Consider the following 13,035-nt stretch of genomic DNA (forward strand, 5'->3'; position numbering starts at 1 on the left):
TGTGTGTGTGTGTGTGTGTGTGTGTGTGTAAGAGAGAGTGACATGCAGCCAATCAGCTCCTCAGCAGCTCTCTGCAGGCCTCTCCTCGCAGATTCGGCAGATTATATTGCATCGATCAGCTGTGTTGTAATTACAGCTGCGCGGAGCCGTCCAGCCGACAGAAGAAATACATGAATCCGAATAACGGGGCTATATCTGCGAAAATGTCTCCTCAGGTAAAATAATTACTGCTTTTGTCTTCATTTTATATAGCAGTAGGCCTGATTTACAACTGGCCGACGCAGTATCGCTATGAAATGAATAACGGTTGTAGCGGCAGGGTGTTTACGCTATCTACATGCAGCCATCCATCTTTGACAGTGTGGGATGAGTAGCCTAAATGTAAGAGGAGCATGACTAAACATTTTTTATCCTTTGGCTCTGTGGTCCTTCTGATGTGGCTGCTACAGTTAACTTATTGCAAGCAGATTGAGAAGATGAAAAATATTTGACTTATGTAATACCCATTTTGACTAAAAGTTAGGGTCTTTGTTGTATTTAAACTGATTTCTGGAGCATAAATTCCTACACTGAGAGTTAAAGGGTTTTCAGGTTTCATATGGTCTATAATTGTCTGTTGTGCAATGTCCTAGATCCTTTGTAAAGCACACTATTTAAGTAGGCACAAAAGCACTAGAGTCTTGAATAAAAGCCCATTGTTTATCTCCAAATTATGCAACAATAGGTCCCCTGGGCTCTGCGCCATGACTACAATACTATGCTCAGATTTAATGTTGTTTGTACCTGATTAAAATGCACTCAAATGCATTGTCATTGTCTGTACACTATACACTGCAGCTGCACCAAATACGTTAGAGTGATTAATCTGTCAGACTTGGCAAAGAGCAGAATAACTATATTATTACTCCTTACCCTGCACAAACATAACAGCTTAGTTTTGAATAATGTATCGGCAATACATCGAGTGACTTAGATTCGGATCATTGATTATCTGCAGGCAGAGTTTGAGAAGATGGCAGAGGATGTGAAGAAGGTGAAGACGAGGCCTACGGACCAGGAGCTGCTGGACCTGTATGGCCTTTATAAGCAGGCAATCGTAGGAGACATTAACAGCGGTATGACTTGCTGCAGAAAAAACAGAATCTTCCATGCAATGTTACCTAAATTCTAAACATGTCCTCTTCCCTGTGTGCTGTCACAATTGTAGATAGACCAGTGATGGACTTGAAAGGAAAAGCCAAGTGGGACGCCTGGAATTCCAGGAAAGGTAACAAGTTAATAAATGCTTGTAAAACAGCAACTCATTGGTACTTTGTGTTTTTTTATCCAAATATTTTGTGTTTACCCACTCTTTCAGGAATGTCAAAGGACAGTGCCATGTCAGCCTACATCACACTTGCAAATGAAGTCATCAGTAAATATAGCTTGTAAGACTTGCAATGAACTAAAGAGAGAGAATTAATGCAATAATGACAACAGTCTACTAACTCACCAACTAAAACAATGCTGCTGCCTCTATAAAAAGTAGCCTTTTGCTTTCAGAGGCCATACTTATGCAGGATGAAGTGTACTTTATAATTTGCTGGGATTTCTTTTAATGGATTGTCTTTTTTTAAAATTGATTATTAATTGAACAACTTCTATGCATCCTTTAAGATTAGAAATATTACATTTGCTAATTGCCTTTTTATCTAATTCATGTAGTTTGTTCTCATATACTGTTTACATGTGCACTTTGAAATGTAGCTTGAATCCTACATATGTAGTTTGAATCTAAACAGGACAAACTAAATGCTGTCAAATGTGAAAATAAAATCTTTGTGCACTGTTTTTGTTTTTTGTCGTTATTTAGTCCTACCTCATTGATGTATAAATGGGGTGGTCCAAATAATAGAAATACCTGACAGTTTGACGTAATACATTTCAACAGCAACACAAACTGCATTCTCCAAAATGACCATACAGTTGAATCAACACCTTTCAGAAACCGGTTAAACAAAAAAATGGAAATTACAACCTTAATGAATGATTTGTTGCAGGACTGTTGTATTAGACTGTATTAGGTTTAGCTAGGGGTACCTTATAAACTGAGTGTATTTTTTGCTCAGAACAAGCCAAGACTGTAGCTTTGGTTCCCCATCACTTATTGTAAATGTGAAGCATATTAGAAATGAATCTCTTAATTGATCGTATGAACAAGAGGAATAATTACAGCAAGGGAGACCTGTTTCAATATATGGGCATATCATTGTTTAAAATAGACCTTTTAACTTATCCTTTAGGATTCCTTGTTGTTTGTACTTTTGTTTCAAGTTTCATTGCCCTTATTCTAGTGGTTTGGTTATCAATCCTCTAACTCAATCCACCTCTCTGCAGAATGCAAACTCATTTTCACTAGCGATTATTTCACTTATTAAATGTAGGTCAAGTGCGCCAATCGCCCCAGGCATGCGCAGTACGATCTTCCGGGTAGGCACCGGGACAGTTCAGTGGGGTAAAGGTTGCGGGGACCTCTATATACACTGCGCACAGCAACACACTAAACCTCACCACTGACTAATGGTATTTCTGCTGTGCGTGGATGCAGTAAGCTGCTACAGTCAACCCATCCTGAAGAAGGTGAGCAGAGAGAAGCACTGTGTTTGAAAAAAGGTTTTAAATCAAGTTTAACCTACATGACAAACGTTGTTGACAGCATTATCGTTACCTTAGCCATTAACCGCTGAAGAGAGTAACAAGCTGTATACGTAACGTTAATAACATTAGCTGTTTTTTCTGCTTTCAACAAGCAGGTTAACGCTAGTAGTCTGCAGTTTAATTGGGCGCTGAAAGCAAGGTTTCACTTACAACTTGTATCGAGTCGTTTGGTCGTAAAATGAGTTTATGAATTATGCAGATAGTAACACAGCCTAGCATCACTTTAAAGCTAACGTTGCGCATTATATTCCACAATAGAACTGTGGGATACGTTATTACAGCTGTAAGAAAAAGGCACATCATTTTGGGTAACGTTAATGCTAACTGTGGTCAAAGCTCAAGTGTCTAACGTTATTGTGACCTAGGCTTGGGTTCAGATTGGGTAGAATTAGTTCCTGTTTGCACTAGCTACATATGTGGCTATGCATGACATTTGAGTTAAAACTAACTGGTATTTCCAATATAGGTTAATCTATATTATATTTCAAAATAAATTTATTTTTTATCTTTTGATAAATCAATTAATATATCAATAAATATAAATAGTCTATAATATGTCAGAAAATGGGGATAGATGCCCCACAGAAGCCAAGGTGAAGTCTTATTTGTTTTGTTTTTTTCAACAAACAGTCCAAAACCAAAAAGTATTATTACTCTGAAAGCAGAGATGTAAAACAAAGAAAATCAGCAAATCATCACGTTTGGGTAACTGGAACTCCAAATGTTTGGCATTTTTGCTTGATAAATGAATTTAACCCTCATGTCCTCCTTAAAAAAAATAACTCTGGACACCTTCGAGTCAAAAATGTCCACGCACACAAAAACTGTTATTAAATCATCATATATCAATATTTCTTTCTGCTTTTTTTTTTTTCATAAATCACTTAAACAACGTCTAACCTAATCAAAACCACCAAACATTAAATCATTTTCAGGATTTTAACCCTTTAAATGCCAGTTTATTTATTTGAAGTATTTCATTTTTTATTACAAAAAAACACAAAAAAAAAAATTTTTTCTCCATATAATGAATAATATGTAGATGGGGCTTTGGTGGGGATTAGAGGCTTGGATATGTCAAAGATAAGCAACAAAATTAATTTGATTGCATTAGTATTTTTTACATAGTGCCATATACTCCCTTTGAACACCTTTTGAGGCAAAAATCTTGATCTTAGTACACTTGACCCCAAATTCCAATCTGTGTGATTATTGTGAACACTGTACCCAGGAACAGTTAGTCAATTCATAGCCAAGTCCACTTAAAACAACTTGTAGTAAAGTTCATGCATACTCCAGTGGTTTGTTCTATGTAGTGATACATTTTGGTATTACATAGCTGGGTCACATTACATTGAAGTTATTGGGAAAAACACATTCATTTTCCATAAAAATATTAAAGAAGCACTGAAATCCCAGTTGTACAGTAATTATTCTAGATGTTTTTTTAAAGGGAAATTAGTCTCACTGTTCAGAATAAACCATTGCATATAAGCTGGACTGGCTGATTTTTGGAATGTAAGTTTTGAATTTTCTGTATATAAAATCTGAAACATTTAATTTAGGACAAGACTATTACAGATGTTTGTTTTGTGGATACAGTCTGAATTCCTTCCAGGGAGAAAACATGGATAACAATTTGTCAGAGTCTCTGCCAGAGAGGACCTTCCAGTACCAAAGTAGCCTGCCATCCCTGCCTGTTCCATTACTAGAGACGAGCCTTTCGAAGTACCTGGATGCAGGTGGGATAGTAACTTTGAACAACGTGCTGTGTCACGAGTTCCTCTGTTTCAGGTTTTGTTAACATTCACCATGCAAATTTAAAATATGAACTCTCTGGATTTATCTTTGCATAGGTGCAACAATTATTCTCCCCAGAACACCGTAGTTAGAGGTGTTGTAATTTCTATTAAAGGTCCTATATTGTAAAGAGAGTGATTTGCATGTTTTTTTAAATCATAAATTAGGTAAAAGTATTAATGCTCAGTCCACAGAGAAATGCACTAAGCTTTGTACTCAGAAACAATGTCTTAAAAGTCAGGACATCCATACGGTTTGATGTCACAACTAACTATATATAGGTAGAAGTGCTGCTACAGTGCCATTACAGTTATTCCCTGGTTGCAGTGATGGTGCAGAGAGGGCAGAATCGGAAGACCTGGAAATCGCTGACCAATCAGAGCAGACTGGGCTTTTCAGGAGGGTGGCTTAAAGAGACCGGTGCTAAAACAGAGTCTTTCAAACAGAGGCTGAATACAGGTTTATTTAGACGGACAGTATGAGAAAAATAATGTTTTAACATTAAAGCACATAAACCTGTTCTATTAGAAACCCCAAATTCAAGTATGAACCTGAAAATGAGCGTAATATGGGACCTTTAATCATATGTCAAATTCAGTAGGTCTTTAACTCTACTCTCTATTATAACAGCATACAAGTGTGTTAATGTTGTTTGCATGTTTCACAGTTTTTACAATAGAAGATGTTGGTCTTACTTGACTAATTTTGCATTGTCATGTTTTCCATCAGTTCATCCATTTGCATCTGAGAAAGAGTTTAAGGCTACAGCGGACATTGTGAGCAAATTTCAAGCAGGTGTTGGCAAAGAGCTGCACCAGAAACTACTGCAGAGAGCCAGGACGAAGAGGAACTGGGTGTGTAATTGTGTTGTTTTTGGTTTTACAGATGTTCTCTTCAGTCATGGAGGTTTTATTTAGCTGTGGTTGTTTGTTTTTTCCTTAGCTGGAAGAATGGTGGTTAGACGCTGCATATCTGGAGGTCCGCATTCCTTCTCAGCTGAATGTGAACTTTGCTGGTCCAGCGCCCTACCTGGAGCACTGCTGGCCTCCTGAAGAGGGAACTCAACTGCAAAGGGCCAGTATTACCATATGGCATACACTACAGTACTGGAACCTAATCCGCACGTAAGACATGTTCACAAAGAGTTTAACAATCTGTGTTGTTGTGGTTTGCAAGAAGTTGCTCTTCTTTTTATTTCAAGTCAGGTATATATGTAATGTTTTGTTTTTTTTCTTCCACTTGCGTGTTTTAGGGAGAGGCTGCATCCTCAGAAAGCTGGCAAAATACCATTAGATATGGACCAGTTCAGAATGCTGTTCTGCACCTGCAAAGTACCTGGAGTAAAGAAGGACACCATTCGTAACTACTTCAAGACGGGTAGAATAAACTTGTCTCTTATCTCTAACTTTCAGACGCACATAGGCATAAGTTGTTTTTTTTTAGCACAGTTTCTCAGCTTATGTATTATTGTTGTGTATGTGCATTTTGTGCTGTGCCACAGAGAGTGAGGGTCCGTGCCCCTCCCATTTGGTAGTGATTTGTCGCGGACGGATCTTCACATTTGATGCAGTCTGTGATGGACAAATTCTCACTCCTCCAGAACTACTCAGGTAGTGATTACACACAGGTACACACACAACTCAAAAAATAAACCTAAATATGAAACCTAATATCTAAGAGAACAAACTTATGGCTGGGGGTTGAGGCCATGAACCAACTTCTGCTGACACTGCTAATTGAACTTAAGAAAACATGGAGGAACATTCTACATTTTACCACTAAGTTTGAAATAATTGCATTCCACCAATTAGCCCAAAGAGGGCGCTAACGCCACATAGTATCTTTGGGGGGCAGAGAACAGGTGCTCTCCATTTGGGTAACACGGCTCTTAGCACGTCTTAGCTCCTCTCAACAGGGGGAGAGAGAGAGGAATGTGATGAAGAGATGCGAGAACATATTTTAACATCATTAATAATGACGCACAGCATCCCAACTGTCCTTAGACATAATCGAGTAACAGTTTAAAGAAAAACTATACCCTTTTTTATATAGATCTACTGCTGCATCACGGCACCACAGAATTTATTACAAAAAGAACAGGGCAATGGGTCAGTGTTAATTTTAGCAAAAACTTAGATTAACCTAAATCAGTTAACTATTTTCCATTGGTTAAACCATCTTATCAGGGTCCAAGTCACATTCATTTAATTAATTATATTATTTGAAATTAATGTTATGAAATATGAAATTCTATAATTCTAGGCCATATCGTCCTCTTCTGGTTTTCCATAATTCTTTCATACGTTGGCTAGTATGCCTGTTAAACAGATTTTGAATTGCATTCTGTTGGTATTAAAAAGTCTTAAATGTAACTCGGTGAACCCTGAAGAAACCCTGGAATAACGAGCTGGAGGACGAGGAAGCATAATTAGCTGAATGGAAAGCCCCAGGGTTTAACGTTGCCATGTTTTATTTTGTGTGTTAACTTGTAGGCAGCTGAGCTATGTGAAAGAGCGCTGTGAGGGAGAACCAGAGGGAGACGGAGTGGCTGCTCTCACCTCAGAGGAGAGGACTCGTTGGGCACAGGTAGGAGTGCTCACGTTTGGACTTTGGTGTATCTTAGTGGATAAGATCTGAAACAGATTAAGCATCACATTCGTGAAAAAGTTGAGGATCAGTACTGTCCGAATTTATCTGTTTACTTTCTCTGCAGGCCAGGGAATATCTAATAAACATTGATCCACACAATAACACCATCCTGGAGATCATCCAGAGCAGCCTGTTTGTCATATCTCTGGATGAAACAAAACCCTACTCTACTCCAGAGAACTACACAAATGTATGGACTGCACAAAGTTATCTAATGACTTAATGTTCACCGTTTTATGTGTAAAATAGTTGTGTCTGATTGTTTTTACTTTGAAAATATGAACACAGTTGACCCTGGAAGCCCTTACAGGCAACCCCACCATCCGCTGGGGTGACAAATCGTACAATTCACTCGTGTTTGCAGATGGCACTTTTGGATCCACTTGTGACGTGAGTTTGTTTGTTTGTTTGTTTGTTTGTTTGTTTGTTTGTGTGTGTGTGTGTGTGTGTGTGTGTGTGTGTGTGTGTGTGTAATGCGTAATGCTAGATGAGTTTTGAGAAACACTGAAAGCTTATATGACACATATTTAGATTAAAGATTTTCATGCTGCTCATCTTGGATAGTTCCTGTCCAAAAGCAATTCATTCTAAAATTGAAAACATAATTTTTAAGGGGTTAGAAATAATAGTTCAAAAACTCCAATCAAATTGTTTTGCAGCATGCACCATATGATGCCATGGTACTGGTGTCTATGTGTTGGTATCTGGACCAGCAAATCAAAGTTACAACAGGCAAATGGAAGGTAAAAATCGACTATAACTTTATTCTGTAAATACATTTAAATAGTTCTTGTTAGTTCAATATAAATGTATCTGTCCACTTTTCACACAGTGATGTCTACACTTTTTAGGGCTCAGACACAGTCAGAGCCGTACCCCGTCCTGAGGAGCTGGTGTTTACTGTTGACGAAAAAGTCCAAAGTGACATCAGCCACGCCAAACGGCAATACCTTGAGTCGGTGAGTCAGTGTTAAACACCAAACTACAGAAGAAGAAGCCTGATGCAAAATGACTTGTCCATAGTCACAGCTCGTGGGTGTCCACTCTGTTGCTGGTTTTACAGGTGCAGGACCTGCAGGTTGTGTGTTATGCCTTCACAGCATTTGGAAAAGCAGCCATCAAACAGAAGAAGCTGCATCCAGACACCTTTGTTCAACTAGCAATGCAGTTGGCCTACCAGAAAATGTACAAGAGGTATGGACTGGTTAAAAATGGGACCATACCTTCACTTATGTTCAAAGTCTATGAAGTAAATGGCCCTAAATGTCTTTTCTTACCCCTGACAGGCCAGGAAGTTGTTATGAGACCGCAATGACTCGCAAGTTCTACCACGGCAGGACGGAGACGATGCGCCCCTGCACCCAGGAGGCTGTGAACTGGTATAAAGCCATGGTGGACCCCACGTGTGATGTGAGTGTGTGCATGTCTGAAACCCTGCACTGTGGCAAAATCACAAAGAGGAAGTAGGTGGTAGCAGTTGACGTGGTGCATACACATTTTTCTGTCAGGCTGATGCCAAGAGGAAAGCAATGCTGCTGGCCTTCAATAAACACAACAAACTGATGGGGGAAGCCCAGGAAGGAAAAGGTTAGTTCATGTACATACATGTTACATACATGTAATTGCTTGATATTTCTATATATTACTGTTCAGTAGTAAGACCACCCTTTTTTTCTTTTTCAACAGTAGGTTGTTATAATGTCAGTTACAATGTTAACGTAAAGCTGCCTACACATGAACCACGGGGAAAAGTGCTCTGCGCTGGCTGTGCCATTGTTTTCCAATGGGAAGAGAGTGGTGGAGACAACCTGGATGAATCGCTACCCTTGGCGTAACACACCGCTCAGAATTGCCGTGCTCAAAGTTCAAATTATTTCAACTTTGACCTTATTGCTGCTGACCTTTCAAGGCGCAACCGACTCCATAAGCAATTATACCTGCGCTGCGCTTTGCCTCTCTGCACCCTACCTCGCAGTTTTACCACGGATCATGTGTAGCCGGCTTAACAGTGTTATGGAACTTTGTTTCAGTAAGGGTTGCTGTAGCAAGTCATTATTTTTACTGGGAGTATTAATGTTTGAATGGCTCAGTGTTACCTGTTGTTTATATTAGATGTTAATGGGGGGAGCACTGACCTTTGTTTCTCTGATAGTAATCCATGTCATTTTGTGACATTGTTGACAGGTTTTGACAGGCATCTTCTTGGGCTGTATCTTATCGCCAAAGAGGAAGGACTTCCCACTCCAGATCTCTTCATGGACCCCCTTTATGCAAAGAGGTACTATCTGTAAAGCTAATGTATGTTTTTTTTTTTTAACCAGTGTGTCTTCACTGGTTATATTGTTGTGTACAATCACATGTAAAACTGCTTTTGATTTACAGATTTGAATGACCCCTCTCTTCACTATGCCCTGCCCCAAAATTCATTTAGTAAAGAAGAGCAGAGGTGTAACTAATGACATTAACGATGTCCTAGTAAGCAAAGTGCACAACTGGCTCACCTGAAAATAATTAAACTAATTACCCATGTCCTACTATGACACAAAATGTCTGTGGTAAACAAGGTATGTATCAGCAGGCCCATGTTACCAACTGTTATTGGCTTATCACAGCTACAGTATGTCCGTAGAGGTGTGTATGCTAGATAATTTGCAGAAATAAACTACAGCACAAAAATGTTGGCATTACATTTTACTTTTCTTCAATTCAATTTTAAATATTTTATTTGTACTGTATTTGTTTTTTTAATTTAGAGGTCCTATTTATGTTTAAAGGAACACGGCGACTTATTGGGACTTTACCTTATTCCCCGTATCCCCCAGAGTTAGATAAGTCCATACACACCCTTCTCATCTCCGTGCATGTCATAACTCTGTCTGGCACACCCACCGCTAGCCTCGCTTAGCACAGATCCTGGAGGTAACTGGCTCCATCTCCAGAAAGGCGAAGCACTGCTACTTGAGCGGAGGCAGAGTGCTCCTCACCACAGGGCTTCTCAGGCAAATCACTCCACCCAAGTAGCAGAAGTAGCAGTGCTTCGCCTTTTGAGAATATAGTTCCCAGTTTGTATACGGTTAGAAGAGGGCTGTGTCTCATGTAACCTTGTTATTTGTACACGCTGTGACTATACAAATCACAACATGTTAATAGGATAATGTTGGCGTTATTTTGTCACTTATTGGGAGCAGTAGGCTAGATGGAGCCGGTTATCTCCAGGATCTGTGCTAAGCTAGGCTAGCGGTGGGTGCGTCAGACAGAGTTACGACACGCACAGAGAAGAGTATGTATGGACTTATCTAACTCTGGGGAATACAGTGAATAAGATAAAGTCCCAATAAGTCACTGTGTTCCTTAAGATTTCAATAAATTTTGTTTTGAAAATTTTACGGTCATTTCATATTTACTGTTACTGTACACTTTGATAGTGAAGGAGTTCAAATTTCAAAATTCTTGCCTCTTTTTCACAACTGCTGAATAACCAAATTTGAGGAATCACTGCCGGCAACCAGTGCATTGAAAAACAGGTTTAGATGCACAACAATTTGAGATTTTTAAGTTTAAAAAAAAATACCACTGATACTACTATTATAATGGACATTCTAATTAATGGTATGCTTGATAACTGAACTGCAATGCAGAAATTACCAAGCAGACTCAAGACATTGCATTAGTTGAGAAGAGTTTGGGAGGTCTTTCTGTCTGCCTCTAACTGAGTTGTGTTTGTGTCTGCAGTGGTGGTGGTGGGAACTTTGTGCTGTCTTCCAGTCTGGTGGGCTACACTACAGTTCTGGGGGCCGTGGCTCCCATGGTGCATCATGGCTATGGCTTTTTCTATTGCATCAGAGATGACAGGTGAGCAGACAAGACATAAGCCTGTTTTCCATTATGCTGTTTTTTCTTCTGAAAATGTTTTGCTCCAACTGTCTCCAAATGATTTATGTGAATGGTGTTAAAAACTGAAGTTGAATAATAACTACATTTTGTAGTTATTATTCAACTTCAGTTACAACCTTTGGGCAGATCAATCCCTTTTTAAAAACACAGGGTGAATTTAAAACACATATACACATACACACACAAGTCCACACATCCTCCTTGTATTTATATTCTTATTTTTTTTTTTTATGCCTTTGTTGTTTTATGTAGCCAACCTTATGCTTACTTAGTGCTTACTTGTGTTAAATTTGTAGATTTTAGGACTCTTGTAATTGCTAATTATACTTCTCTTCCTTAGGTGAGATTACTTCTATAAGCCCCTAGGGGTTTTCTTAATCTCACCTGCAATCCTACAATCTTTTTTTAATGTTCTTGTTGTGTTTCTGTTGCCTTGATTTTTATTGTGCAAATAAACAAATGAAAATTTTTTTTTTGGTCAAGCCAAAATCAAAGCTGCTTTTTATAGTTCTTGAAAGGATTTTCAGAAATAGTAATGATGTGCACCTACGGAAACCCTAAAATCTAAGATAAAATCTCCTACGTAGGAGATAAACATTGCCCACAATTCTTTCTTTTTTTTCCACTTACCTTTCAGGGCTTCAGTAGCATCAGTGTCAGTCAACTGGTAAAAGTTCATTTGAATGCAGTTTTCAACATCAACGTTTGAAGTTGTGCATACTGTCCCTGCATTTTCAGCAACTGCAATCATATCCACACTACGTTATATTTTTCTTCCAGGATTGTGATGTCCATCTCCGCATGGAAATCTTGCCATGAGACAGATGCTGCGTCACTGTTCAACATCTTCTGTAGCTCCTTGCATGAGATGCTCCACCTGGCTACCACATCTCAGCTATAAGTACTCACACCAACACATTAATGCACACAAAGTTCACAAACCCTCCGTTAATAGCCAACGGCTAGCGATAGTTATGTTTGTTCTGAGCACAGATCAATGCAAAGGTACAGAATCCGCACTGCTGGGTGTTAGCCCCTGGCATTGGCATTAAAAAGTCTATCAACATTATTGTAGTGATGAGACTTTTAGTGTAGATTGTTATTTTCTGAGTATATTTTCTGATTCATGTGGAAATTATATTGAATGTTTAATTTTAAATCCTGCCAGTATTAATGCACATTAATTTAAAGATAAGGTGTTTTTTTTTTTTGTTTTTTTTTATGTTTGTCCCCCAGACAAACGGACACTGACTATTCTGAGGTGTGCAAATGAAGAAAATAACTTCTGGCTGCTTTGACTGTTGAACTTAGATTTTTCTGTAATACTAAAGGGCATTCCAATGAAACTCATAGAAAAATAAAGGTAAATAGGATTGATTTGCCTTTGTTTTATGTTTTAGATTAGTGAAAATCTACAGAAATATCCAACAACAGTACTCAACTATTACATTGGACTGAAATTGAAAAATAGTTTTCCTAAGAAATCAGAAAAATGTGTTATTGGTTGTTTTACTTTTGCCTTTTATATGATCAAAATTATGCTCAACAAAAAGAAGTAATTAAAGTTTTGATAGTGATAGTAGGCGGGCACTAAAAATATAGTAATATGCTTCAGTGCAAACAGCCACACAGGTATAGGTTAGACGTTCCCTACAAACTCTTTGACTCTAAAAGTTTATTTGAACACGGTAACGTAAGTAGTGTTGAGGTCGCAGGACTACCTGTTGTTGTGGGTTTTGACAGTCTGGTAATTTGCCATCACTATACACTACCGGTCAAAAGTTTGGAGTCACTTAGAAATTTCCATTCCACTCCATTACAGACAGAATACCAGATGAGATCAGTTGCATTGTTTTTTTAATCAGGGCAGCAGTTTTCACATTACATTATGTGCTTACATAATTGCAAAAGGACATGATTTAATCTGAAAACTGCTGCCTCAGCTGGTATTCTGTCTGTAATGGAGTGGAACGGAAATTTCTAAGTGACTCCAAA

The 13,035-nt window shown here is 38.5% G+C and overlaps 1 protein-coding gene and 1 long non-coding RNA gene across 8 annotated transcripts; one reads left to right on the forward strand and one right to left on the reverse strand.

The window, feature by feature from the left end:
• Positions 1 to 22: 22 nt before the first annotated feature.
• crot (carnitine O-octanoyltransferase) lies at positions 23 to 12,882 on the forward strand. Of its 7 annotated transcripts, XM_039805140.1 has the most exons (18): positions 23 to 215; positions 998 to 1,115; positions 1,208 to 1,267; positions 5,227 to 5,351; positions 5,440 to 5,621; positions 5,750 to 5,874; positions 5,999 to 6,107; positions 6,990 to 7,083; positions 7,211 to 7,336; positions 7,435 to 7,536; positions 7,806 to 7,889; positions 7,998 to 8,105; positions 8,210 to 8,340; positions 8,433 to 8,556; positions 8,655 to 8,733; positions 9,331 to 9,424; positions 10,879 to 10,998; positions 11,821 to 12,865. In XM_039805140.1, exons 1-18 carry the CDS (start codon positions 171 to 173, stop codon positions 11,939 to 11,941), a joined length of 1,947 nt encoding a protein of 648 aa, XP_039661074.1. In that variant the 5' UTR covers positions 23 to 170; the 3' UTR covers positions 11,942 to 12,865. The 7 variants fall into 7 exon arrangements, with proteins under 7 accessions (XP_039661074.1, XP_039661073.1, XP_039661071.1 ...); XM_039805134.1 differs by lacking the exons at positions 23 to 215; positions 998 to 1,115; positions 1,208 to 1,267 and adding exons at positions 2,472 to 2,619; positions 4,316 to 4,439 and having other exon boundaries at positions 11,821 to 12,882; XM_039805135.1 differs by lacking the exons at positions 23 to 215; positions 998 to 1,115; positions 1,208 to 1,267 and adding exons at positions 2,494 to 2,619; positions 4,300 to 4,439 and having other exon boundaries at positions 11,821 to 12,881.
• Positions 8,209 to 9,394, reverse strand: LOC120561845. The gene is made up of 3 exons (XR_005639661.1): positions 9,282 to 9,394; positions 8,424 to 8,585; positions 8,209 to 8,319 (listed from the first exon to the last, which is right to left on the reverse strand). It is a non-coding gene; the product is annotated as an uncharacterized LOC120561845 (long non-coding RNA).
• Positions 12,883 to 13,035: the final 153 nt, after the last annotated feature.

This window comes from Perca fluviatilis, chromosome 7 (assembly GCF_010015445.1).
Source record: "Perca fluviatilis chromosome 7, GENO_Pfluv_1.0, whole genome shotgun sequence".
Lineage (NCBI taxonomy): Eukaryota > Metazoa > Chordata > Actinopteri > Perciformes > Percidae > Perca > Perca fluviatilis.